This window comes from Nannobrachium achirus (genome assembly GCF_963921795.1).
Source record: "Nannobrachium achirus genome assembly, chromosome: 23".
Lineage (NCBI taxonomy): Eukaryota > Metazoa > Chordata > Actinopteri > Myctophiformes > Myctophidae > Nannobrachium > Nannobrachium achirus.
In genome coordinates this window covers 11,857,535-11,874,957 of record NC_137830.1, presented here as the reverse complement: position 1 = coordinate 11,874,957, position 17,423 = coordinate 11,857,535, and the positions used below count along the sequence as shown (strand labels likewise).

The 17,423-nt window shown below is 43.0% G+C and overlaps 2 protein-coding genes across 2 annotated transcripts in view; both read left to right on the top strand.

Annotated features, from left to right (window-relative positions):
- Window positions 1-10,940, top strand: part of LOC308309058 (RAD50-interacting protein 1-like) — a 36,709-nt gene extending 25,769 nt beyond the window's left edge. The window contains exons 12-15 of the mRNA XM_080754522.1: window positions 1,106-1,332; window positions 4,027-4,207; window positions 4,517-4,635; window positions 9,426-10,940. Of these exons, the coding sequence (XP_080610648.1) occupies window positions 1,106-1,332; window positions 4,027-4,207; window positions 4,517-4,635; window positions 9,426-9,672 (774 nt within the window). The 3' untranslated portion in view covers window positions 9,673-10,940. The remainder of the gene's footprint in view (window positions 1-1,105; window positions 1,333-4,026; window positions 4,208-4,516; window positions 4,636-9,425) is intronic.
- Window positions 10,941-14,744: 3,804 nt separating this feature from the next.
- Window positions 14,745-16,166, top strand: LOC308308760 (E3 ubiquitin-protein ligase TRIM39-like; the record flags this gene model as incomplete). The annotated part of the gene is made up of 1 exon (XM_080754213.1): window positions 14,745-16,166. The coding sequence occupies one exon, from the start codon at window positions 14,745-14,747 to the stop codon at window positions 16,164-16,166; it is 1,422 nt and encodes a 473-aa protein (XP_080610339.1).
- Between the last annotated feature and the right edge of the window lie 1,257 nt (window positions 16,167-17,423).

Genomic DNA, 17,423 nt, shown 5'->3' with positions numbered 1-17,423 from the left:
GTCCAAAAATGTGTTTTGCAAAAATTGGCCTGATGGTGGCGCTAGAAGAGGGCCATGTGAGAAATTATGGAGGTTGTGATTTGCCATCCAAGAAGTGTGTGTGCAAAGTTTGGCATTGATAGGGCCAACGCTGGCGGAGATATGAGTAGGGCAAAAGTGTGACGTGACGTGACGTGACGTGGCGTGGCGTGGCATGGCGTGGCGTGGCGCGACGCGACAGACTGACTGACAGACAGCCGGTGGAGCTTTTCACAGTAACTGCGACCTGACACTCCCAACAAACACACTCGGTCAAATGTTAGAGCAGTAGGCACCGCTCAAAAAGTAAATGTTTTGCCCCTGAGATGTAGTAAAATCCAAATCAGAAATTGGTAACACTCAAGTAACGTAAAACTAAAGTGCCTCACAATTGCACTTCAGTACAGTACTTGAGTAAACGTATGTACACCACTGATTATTTGAGCTATAGAACGGGTACACATTATTGTGTATTATTATTTCATGCTTTAACTATTGAAAAATAGCAGATATACAAGCTCACAGCGCGGCACCGAGTGCCGCGCTGCGAGCTTGTAGATCTGCTATTTTTTTTTTTATCGCGAACATTTGAATTTTGACCCGAATCTATAAGTGTCTTTTGAATCCTTCTAAGACTTTTTGAAAAACCTATGTTTCTATGTCAGCAATCTGGCTGGCCATCGTCAAAGAAAAGGTCCTTTTCACTTAACTGGAGCTCAGTTAGTCTGTTCTTGAGACTACTATGTCAGTGGTTCTCAAACCTTTTCATGTGAAGGACCCCCAAAATGATATGTATTTGGCCACGGACCCCCATCTCAAAATATTTAGTTCCAGGGACCCCCCAGAAGCAAAATTTGAGTTACAAACGTTCGCTTTGAAAATAAATATATTCAGAGATTTGCACACATTTTTACGGCTTTTCAAAAATAGCAGATCTACAAGCTCGCAGCGCGCTGTGAGCTTGTATATCTGCTATTTTTCACTGGTTAAAGCATTCAATAATTCTAGGCCTAACAACTAGCCATGGACTTCAAAGACTAACGGTAAGAGGACTTGTTTCTCTCCATCTCTTCTCCTCCCCCCGCAGTTCTTCCTGCAGTTGCAGCAGGACGCCGTGTCCCTGGCCGACGAGGAGGAGGGTGTCCTGGGGGGTCTGGGCATGACGGAGGTGGGCCGCCTGGCCTCCCTGGAGGGCTCGCTGTTCGAGGGCCTGCTGGCCCTGCTGGAGAGGCTGAGGGGGGACATGTTGGGACGCCTCCTGGACGCCGTCATGAGAGACGTGAAGGAGAAGGCCCAGGCCTACCGCCAGGACAGGCCAGTCCCTTATCTTGGTTTGGAGGGATTTGAGTTAGCAAAAGTTTGCTTTGAAAAATATATATTCAAAGATTGGCACCGGTGTTGATTTCGTCGACTAAAACTATGATGAAAAAATGTTTGTCGACTGCCTCTTTTTCACTGACGGGAACTAAATAAAAACTAAATAAAAAACTAAGCTGTGATGACTAAAACTAAGACTAAATATATTGACAATTTTGTCGAGAAGAGTGTCATTTTGTGTTTGGTTGCTCTCAGGTGTTGCGTGCTGAAAATAGCTGATCTGCGACGCGTTGTGAGCTTGTAGATCGGCTATTTTCAGCACGCAACCAAGAGTAAAATCAGTCATTACGAAGCCATCAAGGCCTGCCAAAATACATTTCAGTTGACTAAATCAACTGTAGATTTAGTCGCGTAAAACCTTATGACATTTAGTCAACTAAAATTAGACTAAAACTAAAAATGTTCAGGTGACTAAATTATGACTAAAACGAAATTACATTTTATTCAAAAGACTATGACTAAAACTAAATCAAAATTTGCTGTCAAAAACAACACTGATTGGCACAAATGTTCACTATCTTTTCAAAAATGGCAGATCTACAAGCTCACAGCGTGGTTCTCAGTCGCGGACCCCCATCTCAAAATATGTTGTTCCAGGGTCACCCAGAAGCAGAGATTTGAGATTTGAAGATTGGCACAAATTTTCACAATCTTTTCAAAAATAGCAGATCTGCAAGCTTGTAGATCTGCTATTTTCTAATAGCTAAAGCATAAAATAATGGTTAAAGTGGTTCAAATCTAAAGTGTCCAGGTCTTAAAGGGTATAGTACGCAGTAGGGAACAATAAGGTAGCCGGGGGTCCATGAGTTTGGTATTTCGAAAACGGTAGCACAATATACGCAGATCAAAGTTCTCCGGGGCCACGACTGATTTCAGTCATTTGTATTCCATAGAGTCAACATGTCTATCTCCAAAGGATTATTTTACTTTTGTGGGCTGGTGTCACACACAGAGTTATCTGCAAGCTCACACAACAGCAAACTAGTACATTACTGTATGAATCAGACATAACCCTAAAGCATGTGTGGCTGATAAAGTCAAGCCCTGCAGTAATGCTTGATATAATATTTCTTGTAACATTGAAGAGGGGCGGCAGTGGCTCAGTTTGGTAGAGCGGCCTCTTGGGAACCGGAAGGTTCGCAGTTCGATCCCGGACTCCCCCCAGAGTTCTATAGTTTCTTTTTGAACCTGGATTTATTTCCATTTAGGTTTAAGGCCTGTGCATACTTCCATACGTGAGTTTTTGTGTGTGTCTGGGGTGCGAGACTACTGTAGGCCTACGTTTTTTTTTTAAACCTTTTTTATCTTGACATGCATAGTGCCATATGTTTTCTGTGGTTTTATACAGCCCAATGAGTTCTATATACATATCCAACCACTAGATGGTAGTTATGGACTTGAGGAAAAGTGTTACAATGTGCTATTAAAACAGTGTAATTGTTTTAAATCCAAAATGAGTTAATAGCTCAGTCAGACCCCTCACATACTAGAGTATGTCTGACATAAATGTCACAAGCTTAAATCGACATGTAAGTATGAAATGAATGCAATCAATGCATGAGCATGTAGCTAAGTAGAGCTAGCAACCGCTAGCATTGTTAACAACATCCAAAAATGTGCGCAAAATGTGAGGATCTTATGTTTGGTGTGGTTGTCTGTTCACTTCCTCCTCTTACTCTCTTTTTGGAGAATGAGAAGAGGGCAGAGGAAAACCTTTCTTTCTCACAACTGCCCCCACGGCTGACAAACTTCGCCACGGGCCAAACGGAAGAAATCTCTCTCCCCCTCCATTTCTAGTGTCGACCTGCGGTTCTTATGTATCACTAAGAATGATACGTTAGATGTGGGGGAGCCAGCCTATTCCAAACGCTATGATTCTATTACCGATTTCTGAAGGGCATTGATTTTGACCAGAGTAAAGAGATTACCTTGCCCCATATAGGACCTCACAATACGCTGTTAGCTCCAAGTTGAGGTCCTACAGTCCTCTATGCCGGTCGCGGTGGAATTCGTCCATGGCCACGTAGATCACTCGTTTCGCCACATCGTATCAAAAAAAAAGGTAAAGGTAGTTCAAGACATAGACATAGAAAGGTAGATGCCTCCTCCGGCTCTGGGCGTCGGTAAAAGAGGACTGGCAAGCTTCCGGAATTCTGAAGGACAGATGCTCGGTAGGCCAATCAGATGCGGGACTCCCCTCTTTCCCACTGCAGGGGGCAGAGTGCCTACCAGTCATGCCAATGAACTGCAGCGGCCGATGAGGTATCTAGCTTTTTATATCTGTGGTTCAAGACACCTAAAGATGTTTAAAGCTAACGCCGGCACATAAAACATTCACGTCGGGGTTGTGAAAAGATCGCTTATTTAGTCAGCCTGTGACATGTTTTCCCATTCAACCCGGAAACCCCCCGACGGCAGGTGCCAGTACTGCTCCTGATTCTGCTACAATGGGAAAACGGGGCACGTAAGGTACAGATGTTCTTTATGTACGCAGTAGGGCACAATAAGGTAGCCGGGGGTCCATAAGTAAGTAAGTGATCTGCAGCCGGAGGTTACTTTCCTCGCTCAACTCTCCCTTCCTCCCTGTCCGCCTGTCTGTCTTGTCTGTCCCCGTGTCTGTCTGCGTGTCAGGTGGTTGTCCCTGCCGTCGCAGTGTGACCAGGCCACCATGTCTCTGTCCAGCTCGGCATGTCCCATGATGCTTTGCCTGCGGGACCACCTGCTGAGCCTGCAGCAGCTGCTGTGTGTCCCCCTGTTCCAGATCGCCTGGCAGGGGCTGGCCGAACGGCTGGACAGCTACCTCTACCAGGAAGTGAGTTGGCTAAAGGGCAGAGAGGCGCAGGTTCTGGGGTGGATTTGTCTCTGGTTTGGATTTGTCTCTGGCTTGCTGGGTGTCCTGGAAACGTGCTTTTCTAAAGCATGTACCTTATGAATACATGAATGAATACAAGTATTTTAAAAGCAAGTATTCCGGTACTTAACCTCAAGTGCAAATTTGACTGAGCAACTTTCACTTGTAATATTTGACCAAGAGTATACTTTGACTCAGGAGTAATTTGTCCACCACTGCCATTTTGGATAATGTGACTATGAACCCCCCCCCCCCCCCCCACTCTGTCAGGTGATCCTCTATAATCATTTCAACGAGGGCGGAGCGGCGCAACTCCAGTTTGACATGACCAGGAACCTCTTCCCTCTGTTTGGACACTACTGCAAGAGACCCGAGAACTTCTTCAAACAGTAAGAGTGTGTGTGTGTGTGCGTGTGTGTGATGAGAGAGAGAGACTGGCTGTTTGAAGTGCATGTGGTTGTTCTATGCATTTGTGTGGGCTTTATATACAGAGAGAGAGATAGGTGTGAGTACCTAGCTGCTTTTGTTATGCAACATTTCTTGGACACTTGGATTTATGTCTGGTTATTTGCTCTGTGTTTCCTTTTTTCCACTCATATCCTCAGTACTTCCAAAACATAAAGCATTTTCGCTCAAACATGACTATTTCAAACACTTGTGTTGTTGTGGCATAAACAGCGTAAACACGCACCAATAAGCAAGTGTAGGGTTCAACATGAACCGAGTTCACGCGCACGCTCCTCGTTTGTGCTTTTATATAAAAATAAAAGAAGAAATAAAAAGACTCTTATTGATAGGACAGTAGACAAATGGGGAGTGACACGCAGGAAAGGTCGTCGGGATCGTAATTCGAACGCGTGACACACTGTCAGGCATCAGAGTTTTATTCAAGACTGCCCTGAAAACTCATTTTTCAGGAGGCCAGAGGCGGAGGTAGTTAGCACTTCTCCCATCGACAGGCGAGAAGTGAGCCCCCCCTTACCTTAGCCCCACCCCTCTTGTCTCCCCTACCCTGTACATAGGCTGTTTTGTATAACTGTGATGATGTTTGTATGTTTTTTGTTATTTGTATAACCATGAGTTGAGTACCTAGTAAAAAAGACAGTAAAAAGACTTATTTGCAATGTTCCTTTTAGGCAGGGTGTTTAACTGTACTTGTACTGTACTACATTCTTTAATGTATTGACTATACTTGTTATGTTCTCCACTTTTGTCTAATAAAATACTACTCAATGTGGTATGCGCCTGGACTGCTAAGCCAGTGGATTTTTATATTTTATATACCTTCAATATAGTTTATGTTTTGGGGTCCTGTTTTTTCTTCTTTCTTTTTTAGATTCATTCACCATAAACGAATGTGACAAAAAAAATCTCCATGAATTGGAGGATGCTTAACTCATTCACTGCTTTTTCAAAATGGCCCCCAAGTTCCTCACTGCCACGTTCCTAAATTTCTAGTGCACGGATCAATTTTTAGTGCACGGATCGTGCACGCCCATGCCTAGTCATGCATCAGCTAGCTTTCAAACGAAAAAATCCGCTTGGAAATCCGTTCAGGCATTCATGAGATAGAAGCCTTCAAAGTCTTCGAATGTAAACAAAGATGGCTGCCATTTTAAAAGATGTGTTTGTTAACTCTTTTACTGCCACAGAATTGAACAAAAAGCTCCATCCACTGCCAGAATTGTCGCTCATCTTTGAAGGCCTACTGGAGAAATTTGGTTTCGACTATAAAGACAACAATTATATGGCAACGTAGAATAGAATGTCTACTTTGCAACAGAAAAAGATTTCGAGCTTTTATCTTGTTCTGTTCATTAGCTAGAAGCTGCAGAATGTGGCCTAAAAACAGCTCTTTGAGAACATAAAGCTGAGAAAAATGCATTTTTGTGAAGAATACATTTTCAGGCAGAAATCTCTCTTTAGCCTTTTATTGTTGGCTTCAGTAACATCACACCTATGATCAGTGGTTGTTTACAAACAAATTCAAAAAAATAAAAACAAGAAAAAGTGTCTTTTTACACACTTTTAGTGTGTAAGAGAAGTAAGAGCAGTAGTAAGAGCAGTGCAGAACATTGACACAGTGACATGAGCTTCAGCCTGAATCCTGCTTCAGCTTTCAGGGTTCTCTTTATCTCACTGTGACACTACATGTCTACAGAGTGTATATGTGTGTGTGCGTGCGTGCGTGCGTGCGTGCGTGCGTGCGTGCGTGTGTGTCATTCAGCCTGCACAGGGCCTGGGGCTCCATTCTGTTTCACTCCAGCCAGGCTCCTCCGGAAGGGCTCCACCGGGTCTGCTGAACTCGTACACGAGCCCATGGTCGATCTGTAAATTATACAAATACATAATTACTATAAAATACATGAAAAATAGTACACCTTCAAGCTCACAACGCGTCACAGCAGAATGCGTGACGCCCTCTCTCTCACACACACACACACACACACACACACACACACACACACACACACATCCTTGTGTGACTCGTACACGAGCCCATGGTCGATCTGTAAATTATACAAATACATAATTACTATAAAATACATGAAAAATAGTACACCTTCAAGCTCACAACGCGTCACAGCAGAATGCGTGGAGGTTGGGGGCCTACTATTTTCATCAAAAGGCCGTTTTAGAAATGTCAACCCCTGCCTCTCTAACATTCTATGCACTTCCTGCTTACCACACAAATATATATATATATATATATATATATATATATATAGTAATTATGTAAAAACAGCATTCATGGTCTGGAGAGGGCACTTTTTACAGATGGATAAAAGGGCAGGGGCTCAAGCCCCCTTTGATGTCTATGTGAGCATGTGCATGGTGCTAAGTCTGATTTACAGAAAAAAGTTTGTTTTTTCTTTACCTATCCTTGTCCTTGGACGACCACGATGTGGAAATGAAGAAGTAGGCTCATCATCATCGTCGACTCATCATCTAAAATCATAGCCAGGAAAATATCAAATAGTTTATATCTAAACAAATCAATTTACAATTTTGACATTTAGCAAATGACTTACAATAAGTTCATATATAACATAAAATGCAGTTATAGTAAATAGTTACCATGCATTTACTGTCACAGTGAAATTCCCTTTATACCCTGTATACCTATATAAAATGTCACAATGCAACATAGCTCTGTTTACACAAAGCTGTACTCCCTCCAACTATGTTCCCCATTTTCAACAGTTTTTATTTGTAACACTTGCTTTGGCAATGTAAACGTATGTTTTCTCATGCCAATAAAGCTCCTTTGAATTGAACTGAAAAGCTACATCATCAGCTACTGATGATGATGATGATGATGACGATAAAAAGAAACCTCTCCCTCTCTCTCACACACACACGCATCGTACGCACGCACACACAAACTAAGCCAATAAATCCTAAATTCCCATCAAATAATCTTAGTAGGCTGTGCAGTGCACGTACACTACACGCGGTACGTGCACGCGCGTGATAGGAACTCCACGTGTGTCCTGAGTAGCGACAAAAACAAACAAAGCACGTGGATCCTAACTGCTTGGATCAAGTTACTGATCCGGTCCGGATACGGAAACATTTCTTGCATGTATGTGTACGTGTAAATAGCCGGATGCAGTAGGCGGGCTCTAGACCGGATCCCAATGTCGGAGTGGCAACACGTCGCAATGGAAAACCGTTACCCACTGACCATCCCCCCATCCCAGGCTTCCAGTTCCACACGGATGCTCTGTTATCACACAGTATACAACTATATACAGTATACAACTATACAATACATACATGCACTGGATTGGAAGTCTTACTTTGGACAGTAGAATCGTGGCCTCTGTTCTCCGAGGGGTCTCTACGCGGAAGCCATTCTTCATTGGCCAAATCGCCCAGTTTGTCCGTCTTTTCGCGGCGGTACATGGGTCTCTGCTGCTGCGGCGATGTGAGCCCCCGGGCGGGGGGATCCATCCTACACGGGGGTCGAGCTCCGTCGGGATCGGTTTCCACAATATCACGAGGCTCTTGATCCATTTTTGGACCCCGGTTCTTCGCGACTGGCACCATCTTAGTCTGGGATCGCTTCCAATTTCGGGCTTTTGATCCGGTCGGGAGCGGATGACGTCCTACGTTCTTCAATCTTTTTATCTTCAATAACAATGGCTACAGTGATCTTTTTCTCTTCTTCATCATCATTATCATCATCATCATCGTCATCATCACGACCACCACCACCATGGGCGCTGGTCCTGGGTCACCAACACGGGTAGGTTGTGTAATCCTAATTCTAACAAAGTTTATTTCTATCGGTCAGGGGGGGTTGGGTCGCACTTCGGCGGAATGATACCAGCAAGTTGAGGCTGAGTTGGCCTAATACATCTCAATATTCTAGTACTGCTAAATACTACTACCTACTACAATTACTATACTACTAATACTATAAAACAACTGATTTCCGACAAAATGATCGCTTTTACCAACGTTTCTCTCTCTCTTTCTCTACTAACAGCCCGATGCATAAAACAATATAGTCCCTCAATGCTGCTAGCAGCTAGCAGTGGCGTCAGTTCAGAACAAGCTAAGGTATGGCAACATGACTGGTGTCTGGTGAAGACACCAGTCATGTTGCCATACCTTAGCAACAGGCACGATGAAAAGTACATTTTTATTATTTCCCCCTGTCAAGGTATGGCAGCTGCATACCCCTGCCATACCCAATTGACGCCCCTGGCAGCTAGTCGCTCTGGGCAGGCGGAGCCAGGACAGTCTGTTTACTTTTTTTTTTATGAAAGGTTTCCGGCTGTCCTCAAAATGACACAGACGACCAATTATGCATTCAAAAGTTGCGCAAGGACGACTTTTATCATAATCCATAAAAAACATCAAACGAACGAACGGGCGTATTGGCACAGACGTCCCTGGAGGATTGGGGCGAACAGGAACGTTCAAAGCAGTATAAGAGTTAAGGGGCTAAACATACAATTTCGCGATTGTGATCATGCCTAATACATTTTAGGTATTTTTGAAAAAAACAACAAAAAAAAGAAAAACGGGGAAACTCGGGCCGTGGCAGTCTGGGGGTACTGAAATAACACTGGAAACTCGTGCCTTGGCTATGAATGAGTTAATTGATGGGAGGAAAAAAAGCGTGACCCCCCCCCCTCTCTCTCTTCCTCTTCCTCACTCCCTCCAGTGTCAAAGAAGCCTGCATAATTCTGTGTCTCAACGTTGGCTCGGCTCTCCTGCTGAGGGACCTGCTCAGAGCTGCAGTGGAGGAGCGCGTTTCTTTGGAGGAGGAGCGGACGGGAGGAAGAGGAGGAGGAGGAGGAGAGGAGAATCCTTCACCGGAGTCGGCACTCAACGAGGTGGGGGTCTACCGCCTGGCCCCCTGCGACGTCCTCATTCTACTCAACCTCAGGGCATCGTGGCCTGGACAATGAGACGTGTGTGTGTGTGTGTGTGTGTGTGTGTGTGTGTGTGTGTGTGTGTGTGTGTGTGTGTGTGTGTGTGTGTGTGTGTGTGTGTGTGTGTGTGTGTGTGTGTGTGTGTGTGTGTGTGTGTGTGTGTGTGTGTGTGTGTGTGTACTGTACATGTGAGCAATAGAGAGACAATCCTTGCGATGAACTCTTCACCTTGTGCTACCATAAACCTAAATGTTAACGGAGCTCTTCCTCTTAACTTGGTTCTCAAACATTTTCATGCCAAGGACCCCCAAATTGACACGTATTAACCCCATTTGAAAAGATATGCCACGGACCCCATAAGTGATAATTTGTACGGCTCTAGCAGTGATTCCCAACCATTTGAATTCCACTGACCCCCAGTTTGACATGCATTATATAGGCTACAGACCCCCATTTAATGGCATTTCTATCTCTGAGACCCCAATTTATATTGTAAAATCTATGTTAATTTAACTCAGAGTGTACAAATGGAACCAAATGGACCTGTTAGGGTCCATTTGGTTCCTGGAACTCCCACAAGGCCCCCACTTTGAGAACCAATGGTCTATTTGACCACAAACTGTGGGGTAAACATTTGGGTGAAAACTGAATTAATTTGGTTTATTCCCTGATTGTGAGGTGCCGTGGCATTAGACAGACGGTCCATTGTTCTGAAGAACCATTGTTCCGACGGCACTCATTATAACTTACCTCAGCCATACCCATAACCTCACAGAAAGCTATGCCTAACCTTAACCCTACCCTTAGCCTCACAAAAAACTATTGTCTAAACCTAACCTCACATTAATCTAACATTTGTCAAGACTATCCTGCTACTTTCCTCAGTGCCAGGGACCACATCTTTTTTTGTTTGAAGAACGAATTATCCTCGAGTCGTGTGAAGGAAGCGCTAGGACCAGTGTGGTAGGGTAGAGGCTGGGCAAGATATCGTTATTATCGACATACCAATATTATGGTTAAATATCAACGTATTTGTTCAAGAAATATGATGATATTTGCCTTAAACTGAGTATTACACCACTTGTACAAAGTACTTAGAGTACAAATATAGGATAGGAAGACCTTTGAGACTCGCTACTACCACACAGTTAGTGTCTTTACACGCAATATAGGCTACTGCTGTTTTAAGCAGTGAGTTGCTTCCTCACAGCCCAAGTGTCCTACTCCTGTGTACTGTATGTGAGTATAATAGTTAATTCATTTATACAGGAAGGATGACAGTGGAACTTAATAAAAACTAAATATTTAAATCCTGTCTCAGTCTTGTCTGTGGTATTTTGAATTGAATGAGGAAATGAAGGCTGGGAAGGTCAATGGAATAAAACTTTTAATGTGTGGAATAAAACGTGTGTGTGTGTGTGTGTGTGTGTGTGTGTGTGTGTGTGTGTGTGTGTGGGGGTGGGGGTGGGGGTGGGGGTGGGGGTGGGTGGGTGGGTGGGTGGTGATAGATAGAGATGTAGTGAGTAGCGACTGGATTTATTTCTCAAAATGAAGTTGTTAGTTAATGTAAAGAAAATAATCACTGACTTGTGCTTCCCTCTGCTGTTGAGAAGAGGGCATTGCATTAACAGTGGAGTTTTTTCCAAGTTGCAATGTGACAGCTTTGTTTATATGACCAGTGTTGGGCAAGTACTTTACTGGTACTGCTCTGAAAAAGTAACTAGTTACGTTACTAGATAATAAATTATAAAGGTAACTAGTTACTAATTACTTTACTTTAAAAGTTAATAATAAAAACAAAGTATTCTTAAAAAAAAAACGAAAGTATAAAGGCCCATTCCCACTGGGCCAGATAACAGATAAAAAAATCTCTTTCTCCAGATATTTTTCCATTCAAAGTGGATTGTAGATACAGATAAAAAAAATATCTACCACAGATAAAAGTATCTGTGGCAAATATCTGTAGTAGATATTTTTTTTTAAATCTGTAGACCTATCTACCATCCACTTTGAATGGAAAAATATCTGGAGAAAGAGATTTTTTTTTATCTGTTATCTGGCCCAGTGGGAATGGGCCTTAACGCTTAGGCCTAGCGTCACGCTCTTATTTTGAAGACCGACCGTCCGGAAGTTAAATTAACCGTCGATTGATTGCAACCCTTGTCAGATGATTGACTGAAGTTCATTTGAAGACTGTCGCTTGTTAGTGACTTGTGTTTGCAACTTCAAGGTAGGGCAACATAGTGAACATACATGGTTTATTCTCTGTCCTACAATACATTTTGGCACTTTGGCTACGGTGTGTTCCGTCACGTGTGCGGCCACTTTTCTGTCTTTTTAAGACCTCTTCTGAGATGTTTTGAGCCGGCACCACCTGGTGTGCGTAGCATTCCTGTGCACAGGGCAAAACATGATACATACATACTGTAACAATGTTTTGATATTTACATATTTAAATGCTATATTTAACTATCTGCATCAAGTTATCCTTGACAGTCCATTCATGAAATAGGAAATCCTTTGAGATGCTTCCAATCACATTGATCATGGCTGCTGCTGCTGCTGCTGCTGCACAGAGTTTATTGACCGATGGTTGCTCATAACATGTCAATGGTGGATTTTTATGAAACAATTGGACTTGACAGAGACAAAGATAACGTATCTCTCTCTCTCTCTCTCTCTCTCTCTCTCTCTCTCTCTTTCTCTAGGTCGTCCTCAGACGTTAATTGTCGCTTCAGTTTGAGTCGTTAAATACAATCAGGGGGCTGTAAATGGAGTGTATTGCAACGTTGCTTGCTCCCGCTGCTACTAAGAAGGGAATACTGTAAAAAGTCCTGAAAATATTCCTTGTGGTCAAGGCGTCTCCCACAAAACTTTGAAAAGTGATGACTCATCACTAAACAATAATTGTATGGGGGCTGTTTAAGTCCTTTATGATTGCATTAAACAACGTTAAATGACATTAAACTCACTTGGCTACTCACTTTGCCACTCGATTTTCCATTGACTATGCATGTGCATACCCTCTATAGTGTGTGCCAGTGCCTACTTCCTTAGCGGCCATTTCTTGGGTAAAAACACAGGTGTTTCAAGTGTTTGATTGCATAGAACTAATGCTATAGTCTAATCAGAACACCTGTGTAAGGGGGTGCGTACCTTTTGCGCGAAGCCCGAAAGCGCGAAGTGGGGAAATGTCCGATACCGTAGCGATCTGGCGAACGTCTTCTGGACAGGGCGTTTATCGTGCGCTTGCCCAGGCCTTACGGCCTGGGCATAAATATAACGATTGCATTCACCACGGCTTCGTAACTCGCGCGGCGCTCCGCCGGCCGCGCGGCCCTGGCCCGCTCTTCGCGGCCACTCGCGCCTGCGGCGCTCGGGGGCGAAGAGCAGGACCAAGGTCCGCTGGCCTTCGCGCCGCTTGCAGTGTCGTTTCCCCACTTCGCGCTAACGGTGCGGTAGGAGACATTTCACCACTTCGCGCTTTCGGGCTTCGCGCTTTCGGGACTTTCCCGTGTAAGGCTGTGTTTACCCAAGAAATGGCCGCTCTTAGAACTACATTTGGCACACCCTATAGGCTACTGATGGGATAAGGGGGAGAGCGGGGTAAACTGAGACACCGGGTAAATTGAGACACCCCCTGTACTATCTATCTAGCAATGGAACACATTTGTGGTCATGTGATGTGACCATTGTATTTTCAAGCCCCTTGAATTTCCCCCTAGCCATGAAGGATAGGACCTGTCACCTGTGCTGTGGAAAACATGCTTTTTTCACAAAAATATGTTTTTTGCATGTAAAAGTAAATTAATGGGTTGCATTTGGTATTCCTAAACCGGCCATATTGGGGACCAACACAGGTGTTCAATGTGTCTGATTGGCATAGAACCAATGTTCTACGTTAATCAAAACACCTGTGTTGGTCCTCAAAATGGCTGGTGTAGGACTACAAATGCAACCCATGAAATGTCTTGCTGTCAACATAATCAGCTTTTGTGTCAAAGCAAATTGATGCAGGGAGAACGTTTTATATCATACATGTTGATGAACTACCAACTTATAAATCCATGTGATTGATGCTAGCTGAAGATTACCCTCAATTGATAAGAGATGTCCTTTTTTGCAAAATGTGGCTGTGGGGTAAAGTGAGACAATTACTTTGGGGTAAAGTGAAACCCTATCTCACATTACCCTAACATGATAGACAGGGTGAAAGCTGTACACATCTGATTAAAGGGTGTACCAAACTTTTCTCAGTTGATTCTTATGTATTTTCCCCTGTAGAATCCATTTATGATGTATATGCTTTTGTATTGTGCATAATTAATGAGATAATTCGCATATTTGACAAAATAATTATGCTAATTATCTCATTAGTACAACACAACAATATACTTTGCAGAAATGCATTCTACAGGAAAAATTACATAAGGATCAACTGAGGAAAGTTTGGTAAACCCTTTTATCAATTCTTTATAGGGTTTTTAGTTTTTTCTTTCTGCCCATGTGTCACATTATTTGACACATGGGTGGAAATGACAGGACAAACCCTATTAAAAGAATTTCTGCTATGAACATTTTTGTATTGTGTATTAAAGTGGGAAAAAAGTAAGTGGATCACTTTACCCCGTTGATTTCTCTGGTCTGTCTCAGTTTACCCCGGTGCTGGGGTAAATTGAGACACAAGACCACTTTTTTTTTTTAAACGATCATATTTTCTCTGCCTTTTGTCTTGAATATGTTCTGATAACAGCCATTGTTAGGAAACATCCCAAATTACTGGGAAATGTGTACATTTTTTTATCTTTTAGTTCGCCTAGAGGGGAGCAAATGTTAAAGGTGTCTCAGTTTATTCCACTCTCCCCCTATGCTTATAGGGAGTTGGACTTCTTCCACTCCTGACACTGCTCAACTGAAGATTTAGCTGTTCAGGCCCCTTTATAAAATATGTATTGCTTATGAGAATGCCACATTATAATAACATAATATAGTAAGTATGTTTTTCCCCACATCATTTGCATATTCGGTATTTAAAATGATCCATTTCTTGCCTTTCATTGCAGTTCAACGGTGGAGTAGTAGACGACTGGCTGATTTCCTGAGACTGAATGGCTTCTAAGGCGTCTCGCCCAGAACAGGATTATTCCTGTCCTGTGTGCCATGAGATCTTTACAGATCCTGTTCTCCTCTCATGTAGCCACAGCTTCTGTAAAGGCTGCGTTAAGGAATGGTGGAGAGTGAAGAAAAGAAAGGTGTGTCCAGTTTGTAAGAAAACTAATTCCATGGATCCACCCTGTAACCTTGCTCTGAAGAACCTGTGTGAGGCCTTCAGAGAGGAGAGTGCTGCGAAACGTCAGAGAACTTCAACAGGTTCTGAGTCTGAGGTACTCTGCAGTCTGCAGGCTGAGAAACTCAAACTGTTCTGTCGGGGGTGTCAACAACTAGTGTCTGTCAATGACGTCTGTAAAGGCCACAAAAGCCACAATTTCCAACTCATCGATGACGTTGCACTGGATTACAAGGAGAAGGTCCAGACATCACTAAAGCCTTTACAGGAGAAGCTGGAGGTCTTTAATAAAGTTAAAACTAACTATGATCAAACCGCAGGACACATTAAGGTACGAGCCCGGCACACAGAGATGAAGATGAAGGAACAGTTTAAGAAGATGCTGCATGAGTTTCTACAAGAGGAAGAGGAGGCCAAGATCTCTGCACTGAGGGAGGAAGAGCAGCAGAAGAGTGAAATGATGAAGGGGAAGATTGAGGTGCTGAACAGAGAGATATCGACCCTTTCACACACAATCAGAGCCACAGAGGAGGAGCTGAGAGCTAAACACATGCCATTCCTGCAGAACTACAAGACCACAATGGAAAGAGTCCAGTTCACCCTGCAGGACCCACAGCCGGTCTCAGGAGCTCTGATAGACGAGGCCAAACACCTGAAGAACCTGACCTTCAGAGTCTGGGACAAAATGAAGGAAATTGTCTCCTACACTCCTGTCACTCTGGACCCCAACACGGCCCATCCAAGCTTCCTCCTGTCTGATGATCTGACCAGTGTGAGATGGGGAGATAAAGAGCAGCAGCTTCCTGACAACCCAGAGAGGTTTGACACATGGTGCCGTGTCCTGGGTTCTGAGGGTTTTAACTCGGGGACTCACAGCTGGGATGTTGAGGTTGGAGACAATACATCCTGGGGTCTAGGCGTGGTTGCAGAGTCTCATCAGAGGAAGGGATACAGAGGTGGTCAACTCTGGGGAATAGATTTATTGGGAGGTAGATACAGAGCAGGCTCCTCACCATGGTCATCCACTGATCTCACAGTGAAGCAGAAACCCCAGAGGATCAGAGTCCAACTGGACTGGAACAAAGGAAAGCTGTCATTCTCAGATCCAGATACTAACACCCACATACACACCTTCACACACACTTTCACTGAAGCACTCTTTCCATTAATTTTTACTTATCAATCTCTCCCTCTGAAGATGTTACCAGTACCACCAGGGAAGGTCAGTGTAAATCTGGTGTAAACCCTGTCGTGCACCTAAAATAGTTATTTTTGTGTTCTTTGATTTGATAAGTTTGCGTGATAAAAAAAAAATGTATGTACAACCATCTTTATTTGAATTTGGACATTGTTGCAATTAGCCTACTCTGTTGGCAGGGATATAATTAAAACGTACACATTGTAGCTTTTAGTCACACTTTACAAACATGGGGATGGAAGCTAAAAGTCTGTGTACAACAAATGGTGGTCACCAGCTGGAGTGCATGGTATTCAATTAACCCTGAGTGTAAAATAGAACAAATGTTACTCTGACAGGGTTAGGTGAACACAGGATGTTGCTCTGTATGTGACAAACATTTTTGACTCGGTCAGTACATAATAGTAGTTCTATATTCTGATAACCATCTCTATAAGTATAAAGTGTCTGTTCAGTAACGTTATCTCCAGCTCTTTAGTATACAGAAATAAAATACATTTTCAAGTTTGTGTGATTTTGATTTTGATTTGATTTTTTGTTTTGTTTTTCCTGTTTTGTTTACATATTAAAAAACACAACTAAACTAAGTATGAGGCTCTTTCTTGATTACCATTGTACTGTCCTCCCTACAAGAGAGATTTGTTTTGCCAAGGCCCAATAATTAATTTTCTTAAAATGTTTATAAATATACACACCATTATAATCTTTTTACATAGCTGATCTACAGACAGCTCATACAGATAGACATACACACACACATGTTCATGCCCCATATAGGATACTGTATACTACTTTTTGCTTGTATGATGTCAATTATTTACTTTTCTGAAGATAAACAATATGGGGGTGGTGCCTTTTCTAAGTGGCCTATGTTTATTTTAATCTTTTGAAGAAAAAGACAAAAATGATAGGACCTATATCCTATTGTAGCATAATGCATCATCACCCTTATAGCCATAGCCACACATGTGATGATGACACTAGCTGAGTTGAGTTTTTGACCTCAAGTAACCCCGTGGATCATTTGGATTGTTGTTGCCACTGACTTTAATATCTGAATCAGAAAATGACTATGTGTTCATAGTCAGCCTTCATAGTTCATAGTCAGCCTTTTTAGAATATAGTTGTTTTAATTTTAGATACATGTTTCTTTTTTTGTCAAAACACAAGCCGAGGGCGGGGCGTGCGGTGCAGACAAACGGCTACGCATGGCATGCGTGGCCCACGGAAAATATCCGATCTATAAGCTCACAACGCGTCACACCGCGACGCGTTGTGAGCTTGTAGATCGGATATTTTGGG